The sequence below is a fragment of the Misgurnus anguillicaudatus genome, chromosome 15 (assembly GCF_027580225.2).
Source record: "Misgurnus anguillicaudatus chromosome 15, ASM2758022v2, whole genome shotgun sequence".
Lineage (NCBI taxonomy): Eukaryota > Metazoa > Chordata > Actinopteri > Cypriniformes > Cobitidae > Misgurnus > Misgurnus anguillicaudatus.
Window position 1 is genome coordinate 33,847,007 of NC_073351.2, and position 11,988 is coordinate 33,858,994.

General features: G+C 34.4%; 1 protein-coding gene across 3 annotated transcripts in view; it reads right to left on the bottom strand.

Annotated features, from left to right (window-relative positions):
- Nucleotides 1-10,002, bottom strand: part of fam168a (family with sequence similarity 168 member A) — a 53,853-nt gene extending 43,851 nt beyond the window's left edge. The window contains exons 1-2 of one of the 3 annotated variants that reach the window (XM_055173981.2): nucleotides 9,923-10,002; nucleotides 8,498-8,631 (exon numbers count right to left, since the gene is read on the bottom strand). In XM_055173981.2, the coding sequence (XP_055029956.2) occupies nucleotides 8,498-8,631; nucleotides 9,923-9,990 (202 nt within the window). In that variant the 5' untranslated portion in view covers nucleotides 9,991-10,002. Of the gene's footprint in view, nucleotides 1-8,497; nucleotides 8,685-9,922 lie in introns of those variants that run through there. The other 2 variants (XM_055173982.2, XM_055173983.2) reach the window with 2 other exon arrangements.
- Nucleotides 10,003-11,988: the final 1,986 nt, after the last annotated feature.

The window sequence follows — 11,988 nt, forward strand, 5'->3', positions numbered from 1 at the left end:
ATGTGTGTGTTAACTGGAATTGAACCCATGACCTCTGATATGCTCAACCAAAACAGTTTCCCACCCGTCCTTCAGTGATTTGTATTCGGCATTCTTCAGCATAAAGATATTCACACAATTTTGCTACATACATACATACAGCCCCTTAAAAGAAATATTTTACTTTTATAAAAAAAATTACTCACCACCATGTCATCCAAGATGTTTATATCTTTCTTTATTCAGTCGAGAAGAAATTATTTTTTTTGAGGAAAACATTCCAGAAGTGAATATGTAATATGTAAGGTCGCGCTGGTGCATCACACGGCTACTGCAAGATGAGAAGTTGAAGTTTAAAAGTAATTTTTTTTAAAGATAAAAATACTGATCGTTTCGCTAGATAAAACGCTTATGCAACTGTAAGGATCGTTTAGAGCCGTTTGAAGCTGCATTGAAACCGCAAACCGTTCAGGTCCACTAAATGGAAAAATCCTGGAATGTTTTTCTAAAAAAAAAAAAAGTATGTCTTTCTTTGTTCAGTTGAGAAGAAATTACCATCCGATGACATGGGGGTGAGTAAATTATCTGGAATTATTTATGAAAGTGGAGTAATCCTTTAACATACGCATGTACTGTATTCATGCACATACAGTGAATCACTCGCCGACACAGAAACCACATTTACCAAAATGTGTCTGTTCAGCAGGATTTCTGCTCATATTATGACAATGGAGAGAAGCCAGCGGCTGGCAGAGACCGTACCACACACACACACACACACACACACACACACACACGCACACGCACACACTCACTCACACACGCACACACACACACACACACACACAATGTGTGGCTGCAATATTCTTCATTTATCCAGACATTTCAGGGACAATCACACATTCAGATGATCAGACGGGCAGCTGTTTCATTTTTTCTTATATTAAAAAACCTCCCACCGTGTATGAGGGTCTACTGTACTTCTGAGAGAACGGTGGGGAGCAAATATCAGAGATGAACGAGAAAACTGAGGAGATAAGAGAGGATCACAATCGTAAGTAGTAGAATCGTCTCATGTCAAATCAAATGATTCGCATATACAGGTTTGACTGCAAATCAACTTTTCCGAAAAACGTACATGTTAGCAAATCGGTGAAAATATTTACTATGCCCTCAATGCTAAGATGTTCAGCATGGTTGCAAGGGTGTTCCCAAATAACTTCCCAAAGTCAAAAAGCACACCCCTTCTTTTATGGTTTTCTTTTTTGGCTCTATGTCAACAGAAAAACTGACTGATGTAACTAATGACAGACAGATATAATGCAGTGGCTGATGTTTAATTATCCGCATGGGCTGATAAATCTTTTGAATCGGCCAAATAAATCTTTCTGTTATTTAAATGAGTTTTTCCTAATTAAAAGACACTCAGATGAAAAAAGTCTAACAGTCAGTAAAATGACCGATCATCATTATTCACGTTTAATGTCACATTATGTTACACAAAACAACACTCTTACTGACATACAACAAGTCTTATTCAAACAGTACGGTGAGGTATCAGATCCGCAATACAATATGTCAATAAAAATCTAAATTCATATTTTCTAAATTCCTAGTTTCACCAATTTTCAGTTTGTCTCTGATTCACTGTAATTACATTTGTGTTATATCGGCCTCATATCTGTAGCTTTGCTTTTTTAGTATCAGCAATGTCCATAAAAAAAAACCATCGGTTGACCACTAAACATAACTCTTGATTTTAAGTATCACAAATAGGATGACGCTAACACCAGCATTTGATGCCAAACAGGAACTTTATGCCAAAAACAAGAACCTACAGGATAGTTTTACATCAAGAACCTATTTACAAGAACCCTATATGTGACCCTTGCTGTATAAAGCTAGAAGTATAGTTTATTTTTTTACACAGAAATTATGCGATATTGCACGGTACTGAGAAAATTTACGATTCTACTGTTGATTGTTGCGGTAATAATATTTTTTGCGGCAATACATTACTCTAGGGATTTATAAGCTATTTTTTATCATTTTGATATGTAATTATCATACTAAAAATAAACAGGTAATACATGTTCTTCTGATGTAATTAAATCTAATTCAGGCAACAAAAAAAAACTATTTCAGAAGTACAAGTTTGTCGCTGCAGTTTTCCTCGCTTGTCTCTCCACGGCCATATTTATTTTCCGCTCTCTGCTTTGAGACGCTAGGTTCACATTTGCGCCCGCGGCCTAGCCAATAGTATAACAGTATGAGACCTACTTTGCAGGTATTTAGTAAGCCCCCTTCTGATTCGTCTAATTTGGACAATCTAAGCATGCAACACACAAATTATAGACACGTAAAATAAATGTAAGTTATCACAACTCTCTGTTATATGGATATTGCATACAATGTTATCACGATAACGATAATTTCCCAATATATTGTGCAGCCCTAAATTTTTTGCCTGATTTTTGTAACCGTATGTACTTTGTCATGCAAGCGCGTACAGGAAAATGTAGTTTGTAGCCCAGAAGAGGCATTTAATTTTGTTATGCAATTATGCGATTTCTGCTCGCAAAATATGCGGGGCTTGCATGATTTTTATAATCCCTGCATTTTTGTAGCAAAAGTCATATATATCTTAGCAGAAAAAAATTAAAAAACTTTGCATTTACTTCACACATGCGCAGCCATGTCCCCTGTTGTCATGGGAATGTAAGGAAGTGACGAAATTACACGACATGAACATCAATGAAAAGCTGCAAAAAGTTTTTGCAAGTTCCCACAATTTTGGCAAGTTCCCTGTAATTTCATCCAATAAAATTGCATAAATATCCCGCATATTCCATCGCATTTTTTAAGAAAACGTGCCGCAAAGGATTTTTGCTCGCAACAATCACAAAAAAATGTGTTTTTCTGGAAGGACAGACATGTAAAAAATAAGTGTACTCCAGAGGAAAATTAGTTTGGAATGCACACTGTTTAATTTTAAAGTCGCAATGAAATTGAAATGAAAAACTATATATATATTTTTTTTTAATATTGTGGTATTATTAACAAATTACTTATCTGTGAGATTCATTATTTAAAAAAAATTGTGTGTGCTCATAATCTTTAATCAAAAATGCAAATCTCCTCCCCTCCTCAAAACGATCTCTCTTCACTTCCGGTCATATGGTATGGCAGATCTCAGCGATTAGCAATTAGCAACACGCCCAACTTCAAACGATCCAATCAGATATCGATGGACAAATTCAAATCCAGCTCTGCCTTATTTCATTCCAGAAGTCGTTTCATTCGGATATACGCCACCACGGGGAAAATAAGGCAATCGCTACTTCCATTTCATTGCGACTTTAAGCTACAGGCAAAATAAGTTAAAATAGTGATTTTGGTCAAATTTAAGTTTTCATAAAAATACGTAGCTTAAGCACTTGTCCAGCGATCCCAATGCTTCGGTATGTTTTTTGAGAGCTGTACCTTCTTAAATATTTCCTAAAACAAAGGATCCATGTCCATCGAAAGCAATGCACTTGAGCGTCTGACATTTTGGTTTCGGATTTAAAACATACAGAAATGAGAAAATAAAATGCAGGACTTGATGTTAAAAGAGTTATATAAGAGCAACAAGACACGGAAACAATCTTGCGGGTGCTGATGGACTTTAACCTGATTTTTCTCAAAATTGATTTTTCTGAATTAAACAGCAAACCCAACAAATAACCCCTTAACAAATAATTTTGAAGGATTTTTAATAGAGAATGGGAAAATACTGATTTTCGAAAATTTGCTCATTACGACTCAATTTGCCAGTAGAGGTTTATCATAAGGAACCTAAAGTGTTACTATTGAAGAACCTCAGGGTAATACGTTCTTGAAGCATGTGTTTCACATACTGTAGCACAGCTGTGATGCTGTCTAAATTAGACTTTGGGTGGCGTAGTATAAGTGTACGTGTGTGTTTATGATCTGTGGTTTACCGTAATTTAGTTACAGCCGCTTTTCAATGCAACCCGAAGGCACTCTCACAGTAAGAGGCTGCTCGGTTTACTCCTTTGTGAGGAAGTCAAATCATAGACATTTTAATATGTTTGGCGTGACAGAACCAGTAGGAGTTTCATTTATTCCACAGAGCAGCACAGCGAGGCTGCGATTTCAGCGTCTGCCCACATAAAATCCAAAAATACGCCCATCCAGATCCGTCCGGATCACACACGACTGCAATGATGTTCATCGATACTCACACTGAGAGAGTATAAAAGCACCACGTAATACAAGACTAACAGCATGCTACACAAACTCACTAGCACACAAAATTACTTTCTTACTTAGTATTTTTGTCTTGTTTTTAGCACAAATATCTAAAAAAAAAAAAAAAACTTAAATCAAGATGTATTTTCTTTTTGAGCAAAATGACCTAAGAAAATAAGTCTAGTTTTTAGACAAACATTTTTTTTTTATTTTAGTGAATTTGTGCAAAAACAAATAAATCTGCCAATAAGATAAGAAAATTTGTATGAATTTAGCGTTTAAGAAAAAAGTTCAATAAGTTAATTGGCTGATTTTTTTGTGCTCACTTTATGCACAAATTCACTTAAATTTGATATTTTTGTCTAAAAACTAGATAGAATTTCTTAATATTATATTTAAATGATAATATTTGAACATAAAACAAGACAAAAATACTAAGAAAGAAAGTCATTTTTTTTTTGCAGTGCACAGACCTAAAAGTAAAAATTACAATACCAACACTGCAAAAAACGATTTTCAAAAAAATAAAATAAAATCTGCCAATGGGGTAAGCATTTTTTTCTTGAATTTAGTGTTTAAGAAAAATGTTCAAGATTTTTTTGCTTACCCCATTGGCAGATTTTTTTTGCTTGTTTTATGCACAAAATCACTTAAATTTAATATTTTTGGTCTAAAAACTAGACTTATTCTTGGGTCGTTTTGCTCATCAAGAAAAAGCATCTTAATTTAAGAATTTTTAGATATTTTTACTAAAAACAAGACAAAATACTAAGAATTTTTTTTCTTGAAAATAATTTTTTTGCAGAGAACGTATCAGTTTTGTTTCTTAACCCATCCCATACTTAAGCTTTTAATTGTATAAATGTCAAAGATATATTCAGTTAGCTCATTCTTCTAAGTCTTAAGCCAAAGAGTATATCTGTTTTATTATGAAATTAACATCAAAGTGAGCCAAGCAGTATTTAGGATAATCTCACTAATACTCCGACAGTTCTGCTTTCACTAGCTGCTTATTATCCTCTAACAACATCTTTTGCTCTGATCTTTGAATCCTTTTGTTCATCAGTAGAACAAAAAAAAAAAAACTAAAATGCATCTAGCATAAAATGTAATTAATAGAAATAAATACACACATATATTATAATCATCATATAACATATATATTGTATATTTATTATTAGAAAAAATCAATCTCAACCATTTAAGAAATGCAGAGGGCAATTATCTCAATATTTATATTAAGCATTTTATAATTTGCATTAAAAAGTGATATTTTAACCTAAATATGAACCCAGTCTTTGAAACTAATGATATGGAGCATCAAAGTATGATTTTAATCTTTGACATGATCATACTCAGTCAATATTAAAGATATCAAGGTTATATTTTACAGAATGTTATTTGCATTACGTAGGATGATTTTTATGTAGATGACTTTGGCTTTTTTCACAAGTATCCTGAAAACACCTCACAAAACACAAGATTTACTTTCATACGCAACCACCGCTGGAGGACTTCTGTTTAAAGAGTAAATACTTCTCCTTCAATATTGAATATAATGTTACACGAGTGCACATTGATACCCTGAACCAGCATCGCACATCTAATGGGATTCCCCTGTAGCCAGGAGGCGGATCCAAATCTTCTGTGTTCCTGTTTATCAGGGGAAACCAAAGTCCCCTCAGGGTTTGTGCGTGTGTGTGTCTTGGGTCTATAAGCACTCTTACAGTGAACGTGTAAACTAACACAGCTGAGGGTGCGTCTATTATAATCCGCCCATTTCACTGTGGATTTGGCTCACTGGCAGTTTAAAAAAAACAGCCTCACATAAGCGGACATAAAAGATGGAGCAAGAAAAAGACCTCTGAGGAATTGTGCATTAACGCAAGCTGTGACTATTAACACGTCACCATACAGCCATATTCGAACTGTGGTGAACTGTAGACTTTCTCAATATTCGTGAGAAATATCAGCCGCCCAGTTCCTAAACGCTGGGAGTGTGGATGATTAAGTCATGGGTGGAAAAAGTGCCTCTTAATTTTACTATAATTGTGCAAAACCGATCGGCGTATGCATCTCAGTTCTCTGGATCAATCTTTTTATAATGACAAACAAGTAGGAGACACAATAGTTGGCCTGGTTGGCACAATGCTGTCTCACACACAAAAGCATGATGCCCACCAATGATGATGAACACCAACAAGATGTCCTTTTTAGAAATGGCCCCAAGCCAGTTTAAGTTTGAGAACCCTGCATTAGGCCTACGTGGTTCCATGCAGAACTCGCTCTTAAAGCGACAGTAGCCTTAATTTTTCTGGAAAAATTGGAAAAAACACTACTAAATGGTGAGTAGATCCAGTGTGGAGATGAGCAAAGTTGGCTTGCATGGAAATCCAGAAATGATCAATATTGTAGTTTAAAAATATTGTATTTGCATTTATTTCGGTCTACCCAAAATTTAGGAGTGCCTGCCCAAAGTGCTACCAGGGATTTTGAAATTTGCGAGCCCTGCGACTTAGTCATGACTAGTTTTGTGGTTCAGGGTCACAAATATGCTTCTGATCCCTCCTTTAATAAGTCTATTGAATGGATTTTCTTTTCTTAGAAAACGTAATAGCACATCTCCTCAACATCTTACATGTATAGCACAAGCCATTCGGAAAGTGTTACGTGCTTAAATTTAATACTAAGTATCAGCAATATGTATGAGTAATAGTGCCAATAATGCTGCAAAAACCACTAATGAAAACATTTTTGCATCATTTACGAAAACATTTAACCATTATATTCCAGCAGAACACCTGCTACACTGAAAACATAATTGAAGAAGTCCTTTATGACAAAAAAAAACAACAGAATTAAACCCCAACACACCATTGCCTCAATGCATAAACCCTTGAACAGGTATGGAGCTTCTCTGTGCAAATTGAATTTGGAGCTGATAATGCATCTATCAATGAAAACAAAACGCTCTCTGCTCAGCCACTGTAACATAAAGGACATCAATCTCAAGAGCTATTGACGCTTTTAGTGTTGGAATGTTGGACTGGACAGCAAATAATGAGGAAGAAATCTGTGTTGACTCAAGCATTAAAGTCAAGTAGATCATAATCAATGTTGGCTACAGTTTATAAATTATTCACATTTTTGTTGGGTCACACACTTCACATTACACTCGCCATGTGGATATATCATTCTTGCAAATGTCTGATATTAAAGAATGTCCTGGCTTTAAAAAAAATAAGATGATAAGTAATGACAACATATAATAATAAAAATAATATTAGAGCAGAATAATTAAACACAAAAAATGACATATACTTGAAGAGTTGCATGTAAATAGTCTTTGTTGCATTTATTAATATAATGAATAAATTATATTATGACGTAATTTAAGTAACATGGATACTGTAAAGTGTCACCCTTTGTTGTATCAGTAACTGCCCGACAGTGTTGTATTTTCTCTGTACTGTAGCACAAATTATCCAAAATGACGCATGCATACATCTGTAGACGTAATATTAATACTTTTAAATAATACACTCATAAACAAATGATCGTGACAGATGTCTTTTAACACGCGGACTTTCTGTTCACTATGGAGAAATGTGCTGCACGTTTTCCTTTGTATCAATCGAACAAGAAATGCAATGACAAAAACTGATCATTTAAAAAATATATAAATCAAAATGCATTGCACTGCAAAAAAAAAAAAAAAAAAAAAACATCTCGCATGTGCAATGCGACACAACAGAGAAAGTAACATTGGCGCTCGATGGCGCGTTACATTGTAACAAAAGAACTCGCGTCTTTATTGCGTCATTATCGCCGTTACATTGTTGCATACGGACGCGTTCGATTCTTTAATCGCGCGTGATATTCTCTCATAACAGCGTTTGTGGTCGGATCTTTGAGATTGTTTAAAGGCCTCAAACTCCTCCAGACACCATTTTGAGTCTCTCTCTCTCTCTGTTGTCTCAGCTCTGTGGAATGCACAAATGCATGACAAGGGAATGGAGAAAAATCTGCCTCATTCACGCGTGCGTCCCGCAAACGGCGTTCATTGATATTCCGATCGAATACTTAAAACAAATGCGTTTCTTTTCTCCAAAGTCACTATCAAATACCGTTAGCAAGCGCTTCACCATCACTTACATGGCCAAGCGAAAGGCATTGCTGGTGTTTGATGGTGGTGAAGCTCGAATGGTGGCTTGATTGTGTTTTTGGAGAGTGCTCTGGGCTTTATATATCTAATCAAACTCACCAGTGTGCGATGTTTCAGATGGGTCAGTCCGGTCCAGTCTATGATCCCAGTTAAGAACGATCTTCCCGGGCTGGTAATGGTTAGTCTGTTCTCCTCTGTGTACGCGAATGTTTCCTCCGGTTGATTTTTCACGGCTGTATGGAAGCACATAGAGCAGTGGGGGATGGGGGATGCCAGAAGAGAAGAGAGGAGGGAGGGAGGGAGAGAAAAAGAGAGAGAGGGGCAGTAACATGGAAACACGAGGGGAGGACCTCTGATTCTGACGCACAACATACACCAGTTATTCACTGCATCATCATCCATTCGCCATATGCATAAACAAAAAAAAAAAAAATCATTCGATGCGCACAGAAACATAACCCACCAGTGTGCATGCTAGAAAAACAAGTCTTATGTTATAATATATGTATATTCACACATATGGATAAATATAATTGTTATATGTTCATGGGAATGAAGTCTAAGATAAAGTCATAAAATGCGCTACTTGGAAATCCATCAGCGGTTTGATCCTCATGCAAGACGGCCATTGATTCTTCACCAAAATCTTTCATCACCCCCTCAGAATTATACTTGCCAATGTTTAAAGTCATGCTAGTTATGGGTCTCTCTTCTCATTTGATGCTTAACACACGAAAATTAACCATAAAAACAACACAATGGTTAATATAGTTAAACCGTAGTTACCACAAATTAACCATAGTTTTGCTACGGTAACCACAAACCATGGTTTTTGTTATGAAACCATAGTTTTACAAATGGTAATCATTACACCGTAAAATATATTTTTTAACACTTGTATTATAATAAAATCAAGGTTAATTACCGTAAGGGATTGAACTAAATACAAATAATTGTGCGTAATATGCATTTTATTACTAGATATAAGTAGCCTATATATTTAAAGATTTTCAAAACCCTGCTGAATAAACAAGGCTGGGTTGCAGCAGTGTTTTAATTCTATAAAAACAATTTCCAAAAACTCATACTATTTAATAAATCGTTTAAAATCATATAATACCGTAAAATACTGTATCAGCAATATTAAAACTGATGACTTGAATTTGTGCGCCCTCTTGCGTCTGTAATGCGCTTCTACAAAACAGCGAGTTAATTAGTAGTTAGTAGTACACGACATGAGCAGCTGAATTATAAAACCAGTGCCATATTTCAGCAATAATCATCCTTTCAAATGACGATTTTGTGTAATGCACTACAAGATTTTACTGTCTTGCATTACTGCAATCGCAATTTATCACCGGAGAACATGAGATCAGATGAAGAGATTGCTTTGATGTCTGTCTGACAGAAAAAGAAAATAAATTGATGGACTCATGCAGATGAATAATGATGCTGTAGATGAGATTCACGAGTCTATAACAAACACAGTCATGAGAAAACAAAATATCAATGATATTGAAATACCTGTGGCCAAACTGCTGCCATCTACGTCTTTCTTCTTCTGTGGCGTTATCGCCTTCTGATTGGTCCATGTAAGATTCCCCCGTTTTAAGCCCACTGCACCCGATTTTTGTCAATATGTTAAAAATGTTTGCAATGCGTCAAAAATGACATACACCTCATGTTTATTATATATTTTTTAAACTAATATTTAACCAAGGATTACGTCTTATTGTAGGCTACTTACGCAATGCAAAAAAAAAAAAAGATTTTCAAAAAAAAATTCTTAGTATTTTTGTCTTGTTTTCAGTAGAAATATCTCAATTTTTTTAAATCAAGATGTATTTTCTTGATGAGCAAATGACCTAAGAAAATAAGTCTAGTTGTTAGACAAAAATATCAAATTTAAGTGATTTTGTGCATAAAACAAGCAAAAAAAAATCTGCCAATGGGGAAGCAAAAAAAAAATCTTGAAAATTTTTCTTAAACAGTAAATTCAAGAAAAATTCAAGAAAAATTTGCTTACCCCATTGCCAGATTTTTTTTTTGCTTGTTTTATGCACAAAATCACTTAAATTTGATATTTTTGGTCTAAACACTAGACTAATTTTCTTTGGTCGTTTAACTCATCAATAAAAAGCATCTTAATTTGCATCTTAAGACAAAAATACTAAGAAAAGTTTTTCTTGAAAATAATTTTTTTGCAGTGCGGTACCACAGAATCACCAGGGTATTATTATTAAATTAGATAATTATTAGAAATAAAATTATTAGAAAATAACACAAAAATCTATGATATTGATATTACTATGGTACTTTCAACCTTTCTCTGAAATTGTTGCATTTTTTTAGTCTGTGATATTGACAGTGATATAGTCTGTGATACTTTGGATTGGAAACCATATTTCTGAGTTAAATGGCTATTCTGTCATTTCAAATATGTAATTTGTTATTTATATATTATTTATTTCCTGCTTTTTTACTGGAAACCCACAATCTTGACTCGATTGTGTGGTTGTTTGTTGTGCCCTTTCCTACCAAAGGCCAAAAATCAAACCTGACAGAGGGCCGTGTGTCGAATGTTGCTGTGTTATATTAAAATTAAAGTTGCCCTGATTCTCCTAATTTATAATTTTCTAATATAAAAAAATAAATAAGCTATTATTACTCTGTTTATGCATAACTAATGCAATTTTATTTTCAAAGGTAACCGTTGTAAAAAAGAAATCATTTTGCCAATCATTTTAAATTTCCTTTTAACTGTGTGCCACTGCCTCAACCTTTCCATTATTAGCCCTATAGAGTTCGTTGAGTTTGTGATGCATGCTTATACACCTTCAAGTATGCATGTACATTAAAATTATTCCTTTTAATTTCTTGCATTTCATTTCAATTTACACATTTGTAATGTACAAATAAATAAAATGTTTTATGGCATAACGTGCCAAATTAAAACAAGGCACCTCTTGTTTAAAGGGATAGTTCACCCCAAAATAAAAATTCTGTCATCATTTTCTCATCCTTATGTTGTTACGAACCTTATTACAAACCTTATAACCTTATTATAGTAAAGCTTATTACTAAACAAATATTATGGAAGTATTTTGATTAATGATGAAGAAGATATTTTGATAAATTATGGTAAGCACAGTTGCCGGTAGGCTACCCATTAAATTCCATCATATTTATTTTTCCTACTATAGAAGTCAATGGTTACAATCAGCTGTGTGCTTACCATCATTTATCAAAATATTTTTTGTGTTCATCAGAAAAAATAAATTCATACAGGTTTAGAACAACATAAGGACGAGAAACGATGACTGAGTTTATATTTTTGGGTAAACTATCCCTTTAATGTATGGAAGTAACTTCCTCATTGCTATGCCAACAATCACCACCAGAGGGAGACGATGATCTGTTTTTATGAAGCAAGAGGCTCATGGAAACTGGTTTAAAAGTGATAGAAGAAATTCATGGGGAGCATTTAACAAACTATTGAGTTTTAATGTGATTAAATATGACCAGGATAGTTCTGAAGCAGAGGATTGTTTTACTGATTTATATTCTCACATGATATGTCATATAAAATA